This window comes from Pleurodeles waltl, chromosome 10 (assembly GCF_031143425.1).
Source record: "Pleurodeles waltl isolate 20211129_DDA chromosome 10, aPleWal1.hap1.20221129, whole genome shotgun sequence".
NCBI classification, from domain to species: Eukaryota; Metazoa; Chordata; class Amphibia; order Caudata; family Salamandridae; genus Pleurodeles; species Pleurodeles waltl.
In genome coordinates this window covers 46,676,256-46,697,284 of record NC_090449.1, presented here as the reverse complement: position 1 = coordinate 46,697,284, position 21,029 = coordinate 46,676,256, and the positions used below count along the sequence as shown (strand labels likewise).

General features: G+C 42.9%; 1 protein-coding gene across 1 annotated transcript; it reads left to right on the top strand.

The window, feature by feature from the left end:
* The first annotated feature begins 14,249 nt into the window (after window positions 1–14,249).
* Window positions 14,250–15,194, top strand: LOC138262355 (olfactory receptor 1f45-like). The gene has a single exon (XM_069212253.1). The coding sequence runs from the start codon at window positions 14,250–14,252 to the stop codon at window positions 15,192–15,194; it is 945 nt and encodes a 314-aa protein (XP_069068354.1).
* The last annotated feature ends 5,835 nt before the right edge of the window (window positions 15,195–21,029 follow it).

Sequence of the window (21,029 nt, the reverse complement as noted above, 5' to 3'; positions counted from 1 at the left end):
TTCTAAGCATTTGTGTTTCTAAGTGCTCTATCGAAGTTTAATCTTTAAAAATTCATAACTTTTCTTGTGTATGTTGGATTTTTGTTGTTTTGGTCTTGTTTGATTTAGATAAATATTAGTCATTTTTCTAAACTGATGTGGTGTCCCTTTTGTAGTGTTTTCACTGTATTACTGTGTGTGCTGGTACAAATACTTTACACACAGCCTCTGAGATAAGCCTGACTGCTTGTGCCCAGCTTCCAAGGGGGTGAGTGGGGGTTACCCATGTGTGTTTCTTCTTTACCATGACTAGAGTGAGGGTCCCTGCTTGAACAGAGTGCATATTATTATGTTCAAGAGGGCATTCATGACCAGTAGTAGTTTTTTGGGGTGTTCTAAACCATGCACAAGGGCCACTGTATGCTGGTATCAGCATGTGCCAGTAATGCAGTTCTGGCAGTAATTTGATGAGAGGTTGTATAAGCAGTTTGTGTACCACGTGTCTCCTCAGTTGCAAATATTGTGTGCTGTAAGGTCTTTCTGACAAAAAGAAGATGTGTGAAGACCTGAAAATCCGACTTGTTGAATGGGTTGAGTTTTGTTTTGTTTTGTCTCACGAGCTCCTCTCATATTTGTACAGGATTGACAGTCTGTAAACAGCTCTCTAGCAACATGGAATGCTGTCTGATAATGTTTATCTGGCAATAAAAAACCTGTGAAAGCTATGTTCATGTTGGAGAATATAAGTATTTGTGGATATTCTTGTGGATTTCATTTATAGTCCTGGGCACTTGTACTTTCACACCTGTGCGTGAGCTGTTTCCTCTTATGTTGCAAATGTATACATTGTGGTCACTGTAGCACTCTTGCCTGTTGATGCTCTTTTTAATTCAACAATTGTTGGTTATGTTCCATTTATTTCTTTTGTCATTTACATTAAGATGGAGTTGCTTCAAACTTTTCAATAAAGAACCTGCTTTTGAGTGAATTTAATGGTATTTTGACTTCTTCAGTGGAAGGCCCTGCACTTTGCTGTAATTTAGGGCCCGATTTATATCTTGGCAGTATAGATACCCCGTCGGTGTTGCAACAGAGTTTTTACATCACCAGTATAATAGTCTGCATGCTAAGTTTTTGAGGGGGACAGAACTTAGGTTTAATCACAGCACACACTACTCTGTCTTATCCGTGAATAAACCCCTCCGGCAGTCTGGCTGTCAAAAACAAAAAGCTATTTCTACTTATTTATTTTGGATGGGTGGAATTAGAAGTCAATTTTACTGCCCATTACTACCAGGAAAACCATGGCATAAGGAACAGTGAAGTCTGCTAAATGCTCCCCATGCATGGGAGAGGACTCAAAAAGAAATTCCTGCTTCATGATTTCCTTTTTGAAAATTAAAAAGAAAACAGTTTGGTGCAGGGCTGCATCATGTTGATAGAATCCTGCACCAAACTGCAAGTAGAATTGACAGGAACTACCATGACAGTGGTTCCTTCCAATGCTTTACAAACGATTGGCAGTCATTTCTAAACTTGGCCAGGAGAGTAGTCTCAGCCTTGCGGACATTAAATCCTTTGCCAGGCCAATGGAGAGTATTTCATCTACCAAATTATGCCTCTGGCCCTTAGTCTGTGTATGTGAAATTAAATTGCATTGAGTTTTAACTGATTCAAATAAACTGCATTTGATTTAACTCCCACAGAGGCAATGCAGAATGACAGGACCCCCCTGCAGAATGTGATGAGGGGCCCAACACTCCTGTGTCTCTTGTGCTGAAGTACCAATGTTACGTCTCTGATAGTGGACCACTCAATCTGTCAAAATCAGGTCAAAAGGCTTGGTGAATTGTTGCACGGACAATATGGTAATGGTAACTACGTAATACACCTAACAGGAATATTAAGTACACTAACGATTCTGAACCACATGGAGGACAAGTGGCAGCATTTGACATATTTACGGTCCTCCCAAACTAATTGTACTACTGAACATCAACCCCCCAGAATATTGTGGTACAAGAATATCGGGGGCAGAATATTGAGGGACAAAATATCAAAACGTAAATTTATAGAGGGAAGTATAGGGTTACTATTCCTAACTCTAGTTCTAGGTACCTTGAAGATATATGTACCACATAGGTGCATATATGTAGAGTTAGGTATAGAAAATCTAGATTTAGTTACATGTCAATATCTTTTTTTTCAACATTTTGTCCTCAATATTGTGTCACATTGATATTCTGGAGTCGATATTCAGAAACACACCTTCCAAACCCTTACTTCTTTGTAGCACTAAAGATACAGTCAATCCGAATTGGTGATGGAGGGATTAGCTTTGAGGCAAGCCAAAGGTGCTCCACAAGTCTGTCATACATCTAATGGATGCTTCTTTGCATATATATCCTGTTAGACCTGACAGCCTTAGGGTGGTCATCCCCCAACTTTTTGCCTGCCTCCCTCCACTTTTCCGAAACTATTTTTGCTGGTTTTAGGACTCTGAGCACTGCTAACCAGTGCCAAAGTGCATATGCGCTCTCCCTTAAACATGGTAACATTGACTCATACCCAAATGGCATTTTTAATTTACTTGTAAGTGCCTAGGAAAGTGCACCACATGTGCCCAGGGCCTGTAAATTAAATGCTACTAGTGGGCCTGCAGCACTGAAAGCGCCACCAACCTAAGCAGCCCATAACAATGTCTCAGGCCTGCCATTGAAAGGCCTTTGTGTGCAGTTTCACTGCCACTTCGACTTGGCATTTAAAAGTAATGCCAAGCCTTAAGTTCCCCTTTTTCTACATATAAGACACCCCTAAGGTAGGCCCTAGGTAACTCATAGGGCAGGGGGCTATGTAGGTGAAAGGCAGGACATATACAGGTGTGTTCTGGTAGTGGAAAACCCCTAAATTCATTTTCCACTACTGTGAGGACTGCTCCTTTCATAGGCTAGCACAAGGTCTGCCCTCACATACTGTTTGAGTGGTACATTCCAATCAGAAAGGGAAAAACAGGTCATGTTTACTATGGCCAGAATGGTAATGCAAAATCATACTTATTGGTGAGGTTGGATTTTATATTACTATTTTGGAAATGCCACTTTTAGAAAGTGAGCATTTCTCTGCACTTAGAATCCATCTGTGCCTTCCAGTCTGTCTCTAATCCATGGCTGGGCTGGTTGACAGCTCCCTTGTGCATTCCACCCAGACAACCACAAACACAGGACGCTCAGACACATCTGCATTAATCTGCATACTGAAAGGGTCTTCCTAGGCTGGAAGAGTGGAGGGCCTGACATTTACATTACAATGAACAGTGGCCTGCTCTCACACAATAGACTGTCAAACCCAATACTGGGACAGTGGCACACTGAAAGGGGAACTTGTGCACTTCAAAACCACTCATTGAAGTCTCCCCCACTTCAGAGGCATTTTTGGAAATAGAAACTGAGTCCCTGACCCCACCAACTCACACTCTTCTGGACACTTCTGGACCAGATCCTGCAATGTGTCAGAAGGAACTGTCTGGCTGCCCAGAGGACTCACCTTGACTGCTTTGCTGTGAAAGATTGTTGCCTTGTTATTGCTCTGCTGCCTTGCAGGCCTCCAACTTTGCTGTTGAGCGCTCCTGAAGGGCTTGGATTGAGCTTGCCTCCTATTTTCTGAAGACTCAGGGCCAAAAGGACTTCACCTCCTGAAGAAACTCCTTATACCCCGAAAATCGATGCACAGCCTGATGGAAACTATATATATATAACTATATATTGGCGCACACCAAAACCGGAACAACGCAGCGCGACTTGCGAGTGAAGATTCGACGCAGTGCCTGCTTTGCGACCAGAAATTCGATGCACTGCCATACCGGATCGACACACAGCTGAGCCAGAACGACGCAGCCTGGCTTCCTGAGTGAGGATTCGATGCTACGTCTGCCATGCGGCAGAAAATTCGACGTTTCATCATACCGGATCGATGCAACGCTTGTAACTTTGTCCCGCATGCCCAGGATTTTCTATGGATCGTTTCTGGGCATCAAAAAGATCCCCGTATCTCAGTGAGGAACCAAGGCTGCACTCCAGAAATCAACGCAAAGCCCTCGCAGCATGGAAAGAAACGATGCATCGTCTGTGCTGCGTCGGAAATTCCGATGCACACCCTATTTTTCCACGCATCTCCTCCTCTGCGGTCTCTGTGCTTCTGGGTAAGTACTCACTCAACATACAGCTTCATTATGCATAAATCTAGGGTAAGAGTCCACAACCATACCAAATAACCCATACTCATATCATACATGACCCTAACTGACACTGTAAGTAGCTTGTTATGCATAATATTCTAAGCCAAAAAGAGAGGGCCCTTTACAATATTTCATTATTTTCTCTGTGAGAAAATGGGTTGTAGGTTGACTGGATTATGGGCCCTGTTCAAACAACAGCCAAAATCCTTTGCAGGGTGAACCACAAAAAGTAACTAAATTAACCTGTGCTTAAACCTGGGTAGCTTGGCACAAGAAGCAGTCAGGCTTAACTTAGAGGCAATGTGTAAAGCATTTATGCAGCAGACAAACAGTAATAAAGTGAAAACACAACACAAGAAAAATCCCAAACCAATTTAGAAAAAGAGAGTAAATTTTAATGCATTACATGACCCCAAAACAATAAAAATCCAATCAGTAGAACCAGAGGCATTAATTTTAAATGATCTTGGTGAAAAATGCACCAAAAAGGGCAAAGTGACAACTTGGGATACCCAGTTATACTGGACTGGTCAAAGTCAAGAGTTCAGGCTGACTGTGATGGAGCACAGGTCACATACAGCCCCAGATTAGTCCTGCTGAAGGTTTACCTTCTCAGGTTTTATGCCCCACTCCCATTCGCAAAGGAGAGAGTGGCAAGGAGCACGGAGACCATCAAGAGCAGCAGTCAGCTTGGTGCATAGATTAGGCTGGGCATCGCAGATGGGCAGGCTGGAGTTTGCACTGGGGATCCCCCACTTGCTGATGATGCTGCTGAGTGAAGAGGTGGGCTGGCCGCGGTTCATGCAGAACTTTGGTGCAAGCGGTGCAGTTCTGATGCCAAGAAACCTGTTTCCAGTTGTGAAGATTCCAAAAACTTGAATTCAAGAGTCCAGGAGCTCCACCAACGGTGCAGGACCTGAGAAGCACCACTTGAGGATCAGAAACTTGCTGAAGATGGATCTAGAAGCTGTTGGGAAGCCTTTTATATCCCCGAAGATCAGATAAAAAGTCCAGCAGACTAGCCTTTTGAGTCACGTGGGGGTCCTAAGTTCAAGATGAAGTCACAGGTCCAGTTCTTCTTCTTCCCCAGGTAAGAGGGCAGCAGGTCAGCACAGCAATGCAGCAGTTCCCTCACAGTAGCAGTCCAGCAGAGTGACAGTCCTTTTAGTAGCACAGCAGTCCTTCCTCCCAGCAGAGTATCCACAGGTTCAGAAGTGTGCTGAAGAGCTGGGGTGAAGGCACTATTTTATAACCTGATGCACTTCTCCTGGAAGATGAGAGAAGCTTCTGGAAAGGTTCTTTGAAGTGCATGGAATTTCCTGATTCCCCTGCCCTGACTCCAAGCTGGCTGTAGTGACAATAATGGGTTGTTAGTCTCTTTGTGTGATGGCAGAGCATATGCTATTCCGGTGTGAGTGGGACTGTGCTCAGTTCCACCTCCCCCCATCTCGCCAGCATGTGCCCATTCAGGCATACCTAATCCCTCAATTGTGTAACGGTTTGGGAGGAATTCACAAAGTCTGTCAACTATACCCAGTCATGTGACTCAAGATAGGCTGCAGGCAAAAAGGGCAGGAAAATACCAACTTATCAGCCCGAGGTACAATAGGGCACAGATACGTATACAAGCCATTTTGGAACACACTTTGGGTCTCCTCAATTCGAGATTCAGATGGCTTGACCATACAGGGGTGCTGCTCTACTCTCTTGAAGTTGTCCGCAAGATAATAGTATCCTGTTGTGCCTTGCACAACATTACAATACTTCAGGACTTACACATACCTCTGAATATTGCACACTTGGGTGAAGAGCAACACAAATGTGCTGGAAATGGAATACAGGATATGTTATACAAGAAATGACATACAGGAAGCTGAAGTTAGCCATTTTGAGATCATAATGTGCCATCCTCACCTCAGAGAAGTATTCCCTTCCATCATGCTGCTCTGTTCGTCTATCCTGTCCCCAACATGGCGGAGGGTCTAAATGATAAGGCACCCCCTGTCACTGAGAGTAAATTGAAGATTTTTAGTGAGGAGGTACTTGCTTAGTACCCTCATCCTTTTCGGGGCCGTGGAACACAGCTTAGCAATGCAGAGTGTCCAGTTCTGGTGGTACACTGCCATGCCCTGCAGTGCAGTGGGTGTGTTCAACTTGCAGGGCAAAATGTGCAGAAAATGCAGGGAGAACTTGCAATGCTGGGCCTGGAGAAACGCCATGGGCATCATGGGCATGTCCTTCCAGTGCCACTCACAGTTGCCCTGCATGGCCCCACTGTACCAGAGGGCCCCACAGGCAGCATGGCTGACCCTCAATGCTAAGTTGAAGGAGTTTGAGCAGCAGAGAGATGGTAAGTGCATGAACTGTATTATTTGTCATGAGGTTTGATGTGAGTGAGATGTCCTGTCATGTATTGTTTGTAACCTTCAACTTCACATAAGTCACAGCAGCAATATTTATGGGGTCTATGTATCGGTAGACCAGTAGGAATGTGTTTTTTCAAGGTAAATTTGCATCACAAATGCATTTTTGAGATACAATGCACATACAGTTTCATGACTAGAGAACCAAGGACCTTATAAAAGATGAAGTGTATACCGAATATTTGGATTCATCACTGTTGATTGTTAGTATGACAGTTTGTAATGCTACTATGTCATATCACACGTGCTTTTTGCTGGTGTTGTTCTCCATAATTACTAGTTTTTCCTGGAATAAATTAAACGCTGACCTTGCGTACCTTTTATTAGTCCATATGTTACATAGATATCCAATGTATACTAAATGAACATATTTTCTTAAGAATGGCATGTATGCACTGTGGAAACATATGTAGCAGTACAAAGTAAGCATGTATGATTTCCGTGTGTTGCACAAACAAAGCATTCTTGTAATGGAAACAGAGACTTTACCCATATACAGATTCTTATGTTTTCATGGGGAAAATACATTTTAAGAACAACATTATTTTAGGATTATCTCCAAAGGCATGATTTGCATAGGTTAAATGACACTTTAGAGTAAGGTTTTCTTTTCTTTGCTATTCCCCATATGAGAGATCATGGTAACTTTATAACTGCAGTCAGGGAAGAGAATGCTATACATAAAGTAGTAGACCTAAATACACCCTTATGTGTGGAGGTCACCAGCCACACTGTGCAGTCTGTGGGAATAATGATGAAAACACAAATTACAATAATACAGAAGAATACCTTTCTTAATACTGCAGACAGTACTGTCAATGTCTATCAAATTCTGCAATATATGAATTATTTATTCACATGAAAGCCAAATTACACATAATAATGTTAAAAATCACACAATGTTGGTTACTTAGCTCAAGGTACAACAATGTCATCATTTGCTTTATCTAAGTTTCAACCTTGTACCTTAAAAGTGCTCCACACTAACATAATAGTTTCTTTGCATTTTTCAGTGGACCAGGCTTGCCAAGGGACACCACGACAGGACCAGGGACAGAACAGTACATCCTAAGCTCATAGACAGGCATGTCCTCTTGACACCACCAGTGAGGAGGAGAAGGAGGGAGAACAATCAACCAGCAGGGGTGCGATCACCCTGAGGCTGACAAGACAACAACAAAAATAATCTGGGTGGAAGATGAAGAGGATGAAGAGGGGGGATTTGAAACATCTGCAATGGTGTTCCCAGAGCAGGACCCAAGAACATCTGGGCTTGCAACCAGCCCCTCTCTAACTCCTGAGGACTTCATTTCATCGGGACCTCCAGCTGTACCCTTGCCACTACTCCCCCTCCAAGTGCCTGCCAAGAAGACCAAGAGTTGAGGGAAACATTTGTCCCTGACACCCACAATCCTCATGTGAGACACAATGTTCTTTATGTGTGTCTGTGCCTGTTGCTGCACTCCAGAGGGTGATGGAGGCTATTGAGAGTGTCAAGACTGTGTTCTCCCGGGGCTTCCAGGACACTGGAGATGAGTTTCAGGAGACAAAGTCTAGGCCGCTTAATTCAATCAATGTCTCCATCATCAACTTGTGTGTCGGTATAATGTCTGCATTGGCTCCAAGACCCACCCAAATTACAGATTTTTTGTCTCCCAGTTAACCAGACCTGTCTGTTTTCCCTGTTATGCCTTGTGTTGTTTCTTTCCATGTGATGTCTGGTTCTGCATTGGCCAGCCAAAGTGGGTCATCATGTTAGGGCTATTTTCACATAATCATGAAAGACAAGAGGAAGGATGGCCAGTGACTGTGTCCCCTGAGCCTGGATCCTACTTGCTAACTAACATGTGGCTTGGGGGAGGCTTGGTAGACATTATTCTTAAATTCATTGTGGACAATTTTGTTTGGCACCTTGTATATAGACTGGTTCCCCGGATGCTTCATGATGCTTTTTTTATGTTGCTCTACCACAACCTTGTTCTCTTTTCCATTTTGTCTAAATACTTCATTTGAGTTCCTTTCTCCCATTCCATCTGACAGTTGTTTTTGTAACTTTATTGTGTTCCATGATGTACTGTAATTTCATACATTCATTAGATATGCTTTGTCAAGTGCATTTCTTGGTATACTACATGTGAACTTAACTAGTATATATTGGTTGGACATGTAAATGTTGTCATTTTGGTATCAAATCATTCAGTAAAATTGACTCTATTTTTCTAAATTGGTGTAGGATTTTTCTTGTGTTGTGCTTTCAATTCATTACTGTTTGTTTGCTATAAATACATTACACATTGCCTTTAATTTGAGCCTGACCGATTTTGTGCCAAGCTGCCAGAGCATTAGGCAAAGGTTAATTTAGTGACTTTAGGGGTTCAACCTGACGGTTCAAGCTGCTGCTTGAGAAGTGCTCACACCCTCACCAACCAACGACCTAATTTCTCACAAAATGGTACACTCTGTTGGTAGTTCCTCTTCCTTCCTATGTATGGTTGGTTTGAAGATAAAGCGTTTCCTTACAATCCTATTGCAATTGTGGATAACATTCCTGGATACATTGATTCCCATCATGAGCTTAGTTTTTTCACCCATACAGATTTGGGGTTTTATATATGTATGTGTCTCTGGTGCAACTGAAGAAGCTCTTTCTTGTTGTAACACTCTCTTTTCTTAATCTGGGGCCTACCACTGATTCAAGATTCATTTTTAATCCTTGCATTTTTCAGGAGGCACTACTGTTTTCACTAATAGATATATTGCTAGTGGTCACATTGGCAAATACATTAATTCTCTGACTGTGAGTAATGAAAGTAGAAACATTTCTGAACTGAAAGAGTGGGTCTAATGATGAATTAGACTGGCTGCAAATTCATTGATAAGGAATTGATAAGGAAAAATCTGAGCCTTGAGCGGTACAAGATAATGTTCTGTCAACCTGCTTCTTGCCCGGTTTGTGCCTGGAGGGCATTATTTCAGTCTTTTGATTAGGGGTCACATGCTAAAGTTTAACATCCAACACGACATTATCATGAAGGTCATCATAAAACACAATTTAGATAAAATTTCCATAATCCTGGGTATCTGTAACTGCCCTAAACCTTGATGAAACACACAATGGGACCTCTTTTTTAGTTTCATCTGAATACCTAGCCCTTCGTCATCTATGCTCCAGTGAAGAATGGAAAGATACTTAGTAAACAACAGATCAAGTTTATTTTCTTCAACACTGCAGTTTATTCTTTGAGATAATCAACAATCTTTTTTTAAATGCATACAAAATAATTTCTCCTATATGTGTTCGGGGGATCCGTGTTACATCACACCTCTAGTGAAAAAGAAAACCAAGTTAGCCCTATGCTCATCTGGATGTAAGTTTGGAGTGATTAATGGATATCATTTTAATGCAATTATGGCAGCCGTGTTTCAGTGTTTCACGATAGGTCAACCATTTACCTCAGTACTTCCTATGAGGTGAGACCAGCCTAACTATTCCATAATTATCACCTGTAGAAAGGGGTGACAAGACAGTGGCATAGCGAGACAATCACTGGCAAAGCAAATAGATCTGCTTTGGTGGGAATCTATTGGCTTCGCCAAAGCTTGTTTATTGATGGTTTTTATTACAATATAATAACCAAATACATACAAAATGTCTACCCTAGTTTTGCAGATGTATACAAATGCACGGGTGGCCATCTTGTAACAGTTATAAAGTATAACAAAAGCCATTGCAAGAAGGATGGTCTCACATTTTAGTAAAATGTAAAAAAAAAATCTAAGATCTCCACCCATGTTTGCACATGCACTCGCATGGTTTAAAAGTTCATTCAAAGATAGGTGCTACATGCAGGGTGTGTTGTACTAAGTGTCAGCGAGAGTCTGGTAGCTGTCAGAAGAACTGCTGGGCCCCCACATAATTAAGAATAATAACAAATAATATAAAAAGGGTTTTTAAAACACAAAAAGTAAACATTGGCCTACAAGTCTCTGTCATTGAAGGGGACATTTTTTTAGAAACATGTGTAAATTCTGCATAGGGAAAATGCTATCAGTTACAGTGAGCTGAGCCAATAACTGAGGCGGGCTGGCCTATTCTCCGATGGTATATGCTTTGGTGGGCAGAACCAAAATGTGAATGACATTACAGCAGACCAGTGGAAAAAGAGTGCCACTGAAAGTCTTAGGGCCTGATTCACAAAGGGAAACTCACATTTGTGCACGTTTACTCTTTTTTGGCATTCACAAACTGCAATTTAATAGTAACTTTACAACGGAGACTCTGCAATCAGGGAAGAGAACTCATCACATAAAAAGATAGGACAGGCCTATCTTTTTATGTGTGGAGTTCTCCACCCCGAACGTGGTTATGCAGTTTTGTGAAAACCCCCCAAAAAATGTAAACTTGCATAAATTTGTAAGTTTAGCTTTGTAAATAATTTTAAGGATTTCTTTTGAAAAACAAAAGATTTTGACTAGTGCCAAACCTAAAATACAAATTGAAAGAAGAGAAAGGCATGCCTTGTTTAATATCCTACTTTGTGGTGCATATTAAGAGTACAAACCTTGGTTAGGAACTTCCTCTTGAGACATATTTTGTAGGTGCTCGTGTAATGAATACTCTTGACTCGAGGATGACCTAGACAAACAGGCCCAGATTTATGGTGGGCTAGCGCCATTCCAATGCCACATTAGTATTATTGTTTTTATGCTAATGTGGTGTTGGAAGGGCAAAAACGCCACGCCACATTTACAAAGTGGTGCAATGCTTGCATGGCACCACTTTGTAAGCCCTTGACCACAATATGCCTGTGCTAGGCATAATGTATGCAAGGGGGCGTTCCGGCGCTGGGGGGGGGGGGTTAGAAATGGTGCAAAGGAATCAATGAGATTCTAATGTGACATTTTAACTGGCATTTTGTAATGCCTGCCAAGGGCAGCGTTAAAAAGAGGCTCCCATTGGTTACAATGGGCCTCTGGGTGCTTTGCAGGATTAGCGTCAAAGAAAAGCGCAGGACTAGTGTAAAAATTTACCGCTAATCCCCCTGACTTTGCCATGGTCCACCGTATATTAAATACAGCGCTACCATGATGGTGGTAGTCAGGGGCCCATAAGAGGCACAAGAGAAGTGGTGCTGCACTAGTGCAGTACCACTGTTCATAAATCTGGCCCATAGAGTCTATCAAAAATAAAAGGATCCTTTTAAGTGAGCAAGAGAGCATGTAGTTGTACACACCATATCAACCAAAGTTTAATAATAGTTTGCATTACTTAAGATATTTTAAATAATTGACTGTATTAAAAAAGAAATTACTAAGAAAGATGTGTTTATAAAGTGTAATAAAAAGGCATTAGATGTATGTTAAGCCCACCATTTCTCATATATATTCCATGATTCAAATCACAAACTACTACGGAGAGATAAAAACTCCAATGAGAGAAAGTGAAATTGTATTAATAACATCGGTGTTTCCCACTGATGGCTAATACCTATCTAATGCTAATCATTCCCCAGAATGGTATCTATTCTACTTCCATGTTTTGGAGTCCTTTGAATATCAGGTACTCTTTATCAGAACTTCTGATAGGCAGTAGATTGTTCAAGGTTTATTATATGGGAAGGTCCTCCTTTAACCTACGGAAATCAAACATAAAAACATGGCTTTATCACTGTGCTCCTTTATATTTGTGTATGACATATTTATTTTACAAAAGGCTGTAAGCTGTCTTATTTCAATATAAATGTATACCTTCTGCAGAGTACAATGCACATTGTGCTAGTGGCCAAAACAGAGCATCTAGGGAGAAGTCCATTGTGCACATTAGATAAAGAAACAAAAGCTACGTCGAACCATATGGAGAAAAAATAAATTACGCATCAAATACAATGATGCTGTTGAATATGAAGCGCACCCATAATGTGATGAGTAAAGTGAACGACACAAATAAGGACACAGTTGTTCTTTGTGTACCTTGTGAAATTTAAAGATGTGGTGTAAAATATTCTTAATTATTGTTATAATATATTGAGGTCATAAGAAGTGAATTTGGGGTCTGAGAACTATATTGGTGCCATTTTAGGTATGTTGAGTCTGCAACCTTAAAATGAAATCCGCAGATAGAGGACACATTTAGGTGTTCTTAAATTTTTTTAAACTAGTATGCCCTGTAACATGTTTCCAATTAGATGTGGGCTGGCATCAGAGTCAAATGTAGCACTGCTTTCACAATGAATGATTAAAAAAGTTTTTAAAAATGCCCCAAGACGTGTTATCAAACCCAAGATCATGCCTAGTAATGAAGACAGGGCTTCCTCTATAATGCAATATGTTCCATTCAAGTTCATGAACTATTTATCAAGTTAAAGAGCAATCTAAGCTGTTAAGTGGATGGAAGTTTTGGTAACCTTCCACCATATCAAGAAATACGTTTACAATGCAACAGGCAACACAGACATCAGTTTATGAAGAGCAGGAGACCTGAATAGATGAAACTGGTATTCATGACTACCACTGTGAAGCAACTATGACAGAGAAATATCAAGATGAGATTCCTGAACCATCCTCTGCTGTTCCATAGAAAGAAGAAGTAGGGTGGAATAGTGGAGAGTGAGGAAGTGGAGAACTATAGATGGAATGCTGTTGTATGGGAGTTATTCATTCAGCCACCAGGGGAGAAGAAATTCAACTCAAGTGGGGTCACCATCCATGAGTTACCATAGTTGAGAATATGGAACAAGGGCTATGTACCACACCTGATAAATAACACATCCAAGGCCCTCATTGTGATATGATGGTCTGAACAGGCTGGGATATTTACCACCATTGGAAAATACCATCACCCTAGTATGAGGGATTTACCACAGGTGGCAACAACCTCCATGTCTGAGCTGTCAACAAGAGGTATAACACTCAGAATTGTTTTTTAACGCAGTAATTGTTCCTTTGTTCCAGGCCATTTACCCTGATACATTTCAGAAGGTTTGACTTGGAGTTGATCAATGAAAAACGTGTTGTTTTGGTCATCAACAGACAACTCAAACTCCAATTCCTATGCAAATACCTGCTTGCGTAGGGATCTAAATTTAGTCCTGAACTTGTAATGAGGGCCCCTAGGTAATGGTGTTTACCAGGTGTGATGAATATCTCTCCATTTACCCATCACCTGGTAATCGCCAGGGCCTTAGTCTGAACTTTTAGGAATTGACCCACTGAATTATATTTGAGGGATTTTTTCACATCCTATTAATCTTTATAGAACGAGGAGCTATGGAATGCAGCCGCTATTGGGCCTGCTATGTATCTCATGCAGTTAAACTGCAAAAATGTCTCTTTATTATCAAATTGAGGATAAAGGCTCGTAATCTGTGTTTGATAAAGCAGATAGCGAGATTTTAATGAACAATGGTAGTTTAATCTGCTGCAGCATATCTTTCTTTTTATTTGATCTTCTGGCATGTGTTTTGTTAGGAACTATATTTTATTAACATGTGGTTAAAGTCTACACTGCAATTACCAAATATGAAGATGGGGCAGAATATAATGCTACTTTCAAACACAATTTGGCTAAAATATTGATATGATGCTCTGTGTGTTTTTGCAGACAAATAAAAACAATGACCATTGTAAACCAGAGCATGATCACAGATTTTATCCTCCTGGGATTTTCAGACCTCCCTCGCTATCAACTCCAGCTCTTTGCTGTGTTCCTGTTTATCCTCATTATCACTGTATTGGGGAACCTGGCCATCATCCTTGCAGTCGCTGGTGATTCACTGCTCCATTCCCCTATGTACTTTTTCCTGGCAAACCTGTCTTTTGTAGATATATGCCTATCCCTGGTCACTATCCCACAGATGCTGGTGCACTTCCTTGTGGAGAGAAAGTCTATTTCATATGGGGGCTGCTTGTCTCAGGTGTACTTTTTTCTGTTGTTTGCCAATGTGGAAGACTTTCTTTTGACTGTCATGGCTTATGACAGGTATGTAGCTATCTGCAACCCTTTGCGTTACTCTGTGGTAATGCGAAAGACAGCTTGTGTCCAGATGGTGGCTGGGACCTGGGCTGCGTCAACTGCAAACACCATCTTGCACACAACTATGACATCAAGACTGTCTTTCTGTGGAGCAAATGAAATTAACCACTTCCTCTGTGACATGGTGCCACTCTTCAAACTGGCCTGCTCTGACACATCCCTCAACCAGCTTGTGATCTTCACAGAAGGATCTGCAGTAGTCATGAGCCCTTTTGTTATCATTGTAATCTCCTACATCTGTATCATCAATGCAATCAGGAAGATTCCATCATCATCGGGAAGGTACAAGACCTTCTCCACCTGCTCATCCCACCTTACAGTGGTGAGCTTTTACTTTGGAACCATCATGTTTATGTATTTCCGACCATCCACTAGCTTTGCTCTGACTAAGGACAGGGTGGCTAGTGTGATGTACACCATCCTCACACCAATGCTGAACCCATTTATTTACAGCCTACGCAATAATGATGTGAAGGGGGCACTAAAGAAGGTTTTGACGGGCAAAAAGACATCATCGAGCTCTTGAGACATTTTAATGTTTTTATCCTCCCACTTGCCTCTCTGTATAATGGTTGTGCAGCCGACTACTTAATCAGATCAGTGAAGACACAAAAGATTTATCACTATAGTGCTAACCTAAGCTCAAGACTTAGGGCCTCATTACGAGTCTGGCAATCTTCAGAACGTCAGACTCGAGTTGGTGGTCAGACCACTGCAGCTTAGACAGTCCGACCACCAAATTATGACTTTTGCAGTCAGATCGCCAAAGGACCATCGTCCCCGTTGGGAACATGGTTCGTGATGGCAAGACGGCAGTCAGGCTTGTAATCAGCCATGGTGGCACTGAACTCAGTGCCGCCTGGCTGATTACAACCCCATTTTCCACCAGCCTTTAAATGGCAGGAAGCCTACCATAAAAAGGCTGGCGGAAAGGTAGTGCAGGGGGCCACAGGGATGCTCCTGCACTGCCCACCACCACACCATTGGATTATGCACTGTCTGCCATGCAACAGGCAGTGTGCATTCTGAGGGTGCAGAGGGACACCACCTCCGTGGCATCCTCCTGTTTGGGACTGCCAAACTCGTAATGACCCCATTAAATACAGTCTCTGGTAGTAATCAGTAAGAATTGATCCTAAATCATACAAAGATGTTTCTATGTAATGTAAAAGTTATATGTTTGCAAACAGTCCTTTCTCTAGTGATTGTGTTCAGTGCATTATCTTCTGCATTTCTACCCACCATAAATGACTTCTACTTTATATTCTAACAAAGAATAACTGGTCCATTCGACTGTGAGTGGTTTGATAGCATGTGTATGAAGACCATCCTTTTAGAATTGTTTACATGAAGGGTTGCTGAGCAATAAAAACCAACCACACCTGACAGACTGGCAGATAATGCAGCAGACGCTTCACTGTAGAAAGAAAAGGGTTTTCATTTCCCAATCTTAATTCACAACACATGGGGTATCAGTAAAATAAAAACAAGGATTGACAAAGCCAAATGGCCTAGCATTGACAAGCTGGTGCAAAAATACAAACATATGCTACAAAATGACAGTGTAAAAAAAGAAAATATACTGTTAATTAAAATGTGGTCATCTAATGCTTACAATAAATATTGTAGATTTATATAATGTTCCTCAATGAAGATGTTTTATTAGTGATGATTTTTCCAGTGGGGCAAGTGACGTTATGGTGATTAGCGAAGGAGGCCAGAAATAATCATGCTCTAACAAAGTTCTCAAACCACAGGCAATCTTACAGCAACACGTATGCACTTTATAAGAAACTTTATAAAGGAATGCAGGCAAAATAAATAGCAGGTATTTAAAGTTAATATAAAGAAAAAATGCAATTAACAAAGTAGACTTTAAAACAGTCAGTGAGATATAACTGAAGGAAGTTCTGAAAGATACTGCCGTATACACCTGTTCTAACTGAGATCAAGTTTAATTATTCACAAATGTATATGCATATTCATTCACCAGAGTTTTGTCATTCAGCTATATCTATCCCCATGGTAATCTGAACGGAGCTTGACATTTTTCCTAATATTGTCTCCAATCCATCTGCTATCTGGAATAAACTCCTGATGTATGAACATGAACAAACCAAAAGGAACTATACCGTCTCCAATGTGTCAGAAGCTTTTATCAATAACCTCAAAAGTATAGATCCCTTGAATTACTTAGAAAACATGCGTTGAATACTGAATAAATATTACCGTGCCGAGATTGTAAACATATATCTACAAAATATCTATCTGTTGGATACTAAGATGTCATTGATCCCCATATGCAATCACCTATTGAATTTTGGCAAAAGAGTATGGCTCGAATTTAAGAAAAGTGGTGCTGCATCTAATGCAGCAACAATGCAACACCACTCTTTTTGCTCCCCATTGCACCCCCCTACCACCACCATGTGTGCACAGTATTTAGTATACGGCACACCATGGCACAGGGTAGGGGCAATAGCGTCAACATTTTTGACACTATGGATGTACTGTGCAGGATTAGCGCCAACATTTTGACGCTAATCCTGCAGAGTACATGGGGGGATAATAAAAACAATGGTATGTCCCATTTTAAAGCCTGCTGTGTGCAGGCATTAAAAATAGCTGCTAAAAATGGAGCAGTGGAATCTCTTAGAGTGCCATTTTTGTAGTGCTCTTAATGGGGGAACACCCCATTTGCATATATTATGCCTGCTGTATACTTAGGGGCACATTTATATTCTGTTTGCACCGAATTAGTGTCATTTTTTTAAAACTCTAATTCGGTGCAAAATTAACTCCATATTTATACTTTGGTGCTAGAGCAGTCTAGCGCCACATTTATGGTTTTAAAGTCATTTTTTGGAAGTGGAGACCTACCTTGCCTTAAGGAGATGCAAGGTAGGCGTTCCCGTGTCTTAGCGCCCTTGTGCTAAGGTGTGCTTGAGTCTAGCATAGGTTTTGTACTGGATAGGTATCCTTGCAGTTCAAAATGCTATGCGTAGACACATTTTAAAACTTTTCATATGTCGTATGTGCTGCACCGTGCAGCATGCATGCAAAGTCAGAAAAGAAAGGAGAAATGAAAATATTTCTCCCTTTAACGCCTGTTTTTCTGCTGCGTAAATTTTTGGCGCTAAACCCTGTCAACTAATGTTAGTAGATAGGATTTAGGCCCATATTTATACTTTTTTAGCACTGCATTTGCACCGCGTTTTGAAGCAAAAAAGGCGCAAACTTACAAAATACAGTTGTATTTTGTAAGTTTGCGCCGCTTTTGCGTCAAAAAATGACGCAAATATGGCGCTAAAAAAGTATAAATCTAGCCTTAGTGTCAAAAAGCATGGGTGGTAGCATGGAACGCCCATGTTTCACCCACGTAATGCCCCCTTAGCACTAAGCAACTCAAAGCAGTGTTTCAGGCTGCTTTGGGTTGCTTTTAGGGAACTTTCCAGCACAAAACAAGTTTTGCACTGGAAAGTAAATAGGTAAAAAAAGATTTTGGTGGTCATTTTGGTGGTCATTATGAACATGGCGGTAAACACCGCCAGCGGTAACTACCGCCAACAGGCTGGTGGTCCGAACCACCAAATAATTTAGCGTATGAAAAACAAGTAGCGGTCTATCCACACACCATCATCTTTGTAGTCCCGACGAGGACAGAAGAGGCCGCCCTCAGCCCGGCGGAAAGGTCCTACCCGCCCACCAAATATGGAAACACCAGACTGCCATCAGTCCCGGGGTGGGGACCACTGCCAGGCAAAGTGTGGCGGAAACAAACAATATAAAAGGAAACACTCACCAGAGGCACACAGAAAACGCCCACGCAGAGATGGGAGGGAGTTGGAAATAATGCCAGTGCTGCTCCTTGCCATATTCCTCAAGGATCGTGACTGACGATGAAGACGACGACAGTAAGTATCACAGCCTAGTACACATGGGAAGAAAGGGCACTGTTACACATACACCCCACCCACCCTGCAACACACTCCCAATCCCTCCCATATCCCAAGCCCAACATACCTTAACAAAATGTACTTACCGGACACAAGCCAACAAAGACCTGCACCAAAGTACACACATGTGCACACCACACCCCCACAGTGAAACGCTGAACAACGTCACTACATTGTGCCAACAGCACTACTGGGCTCTGAAATGTATTTAAATGTAAGAACCGTAATGTCCAAATAAGACCATTGGCCAGTCCATTCTTAAATCCCAGAAGGATTAATATAGGCCGAACTTGACTCCCACATGTGCAAAAGGTACTCCACTCGAAAGGGGCATCAATGGGGCAGCCAGGCACCTCAGGGATCAGTGGCAGCGGGTGGCGGGGGTGGGGATGTATGTCTGGAAGGGGGGGCTTGGGCTTAGGTTTGGGAGGTGGAGGGGTTTGGGCTTGCCCTTGGACGAAGGAGGAGTGGGCTTGGACCGAGGGGTGGCAGAGTGACCTGGGGCAACATGGGGCCTCCTCCTCCCTGGGCAAGGGGCTTGGGAATAGGAAGGGCGGATTGGGGCAGGCTTCGAGGAGGAAGAGTGGACTTGGCAAGGACATGGGCACGTTTAGGGACAAGACGGGGGTTGGCCAGTGGGTTCAAACAGGTCAACACAGGAGAGGAAAAGCTTCTTAGGTGCATTTGGAGAGGTTTTGAAGGCAGGTCTAGGAGTGGAGGTTGAGGGAGTGCTTGTATCAGGTGTAGGTGTGCCGGACGTGGATGCAGGGGCCTGTAAAGTATGCTTATGTGTGGTGGATGTGTGTGGTGTGGTGTGGATGTCTGCAAATGTTTGAGTGTTTTGGGGGGGTGAACACAGTGGGACAAGAAAGGCTGCCAGTGTACATGGATGTTGTCTGGGTGTCTGCAGGTCTGGTGAGTGTGCTGCAAGTGACAGTCAATGTAGTTGTGGTGAGTGTAGGTGTGGTGTCTGGGGTGCAAGTCTGGATGTCAGATGTTGTGGTGACTACATGAATGGGGCCAGCAGCAGTGACTGAGGGTGCAGTGGATGTTGGTGTGCATGCTGAGGTGACAGACAGGGTGGCGGGGGAGAACGACACACTGGGGTAAGTGGATGTTGGTGTGCATGCTGAGGTGACAGACAGGGTGGCGGGGGAGCTCGACACACTGGGGGAAGTGGATGTTGTTGTGTGTGCTTTTGTATGTTGGGTGTGTGCCTGCCTGTGGTGGGAAGTGTGGTGCTTGTGTTTTTCAGTGTGCTTCTTGTGTGTTGATCTGGGTGCATGGCTGTCTGTATGAGTGCATGTGATGGGTGAAGGGAGTGGGGTGCTGAAAGGGGTAGAGGTGGTGGGAGGGGGGGTGGGAAGACCAGTGACACTGGCTGCTGTCAAAGAGGAGGCCAGAGCCTGAAAAGATCTCTGTAGGCCAGACATGGCACCATGAATACCTTCCAGGTATGCATTGCATTGCTGCATCTGTGATGCTAGCTCCTGGATGGTATTCACAATGGTTGTCTGCCCTACAGAGATGGTTCTCAGGAGGTCAAGTGAGGGCAGCAGGGCTGATTGGGGCAGGGGACGAGGTGCCTGGGGCGAAGAAGACGCGCACCCTCCTGGGTGAGCGGGCATGGGCAACTTGGTGGGGAGCAACTGGGAAGGCGGTGATGGGATGGGGTGGCGGAAGATGACAAAGAATGGGTGGGCCCAGTAGGGTCTGCCACCAGCAGGGAGCTCCCATCGGAGGAGGTATCAGAGTCAGGTAGTTGCCTCCCCCGTGGTACTCCCCACGCCCTTCAACCCACTGGTCCCCTTCACGTCGCTCAACTCTGCCTCCTTGGAACCGTGGGTTGCTGCATCCCCACTCGCCGGTGCCTCAGCTCCCTCGCCAGATGATGCTAATGTACACAAAGGACACCGGAGCACAGGGGTGGGGAAACAAAACAAGGGAGAACTTTGTCAAATACTGTATATGTTCATTTTGGCTCACAGACACTCCCATCCAGGTCACGCACGTACACTCAGCACAAACAACATACGTAATTAATGTGCCCCTGACTAGTGGGCATGACCTGCAGAACACACCAAATAACCCTCATGAAACATGAACCTGATACACTGTGTAGAGTACACCCATGAGAGACCATGCCCAGCCAATGCATCTACAAGTTTATAAAGCCACAATGAATATGAAAGAAAGGGGAATCCTCTTAGCCTATTGAGACTGCCCAAACTAGCCCTTACACCATCCAAGGACTTGGAGGGGGCAGGACTGCAGGAACACACCTGTCCAAGTGCCTGGAACTACAATGCATACATACCACAGCACCAACATACATACATCAAAGCGGTGTTGCTACTCACCCTCTTGTGGCTTCTGTGCGTCCTTCAATCGCCCATCCAAATCCA

What these genes read in the sequence shown, in the direction of transcription:
- LOC138262355 (XM_069212253.1), top strand. Translation starts at nt 14,250, where the DNA reads ATGACCATTGTAAACCAGAGCATGATCACAGATTTTATCCTCCTGGGA.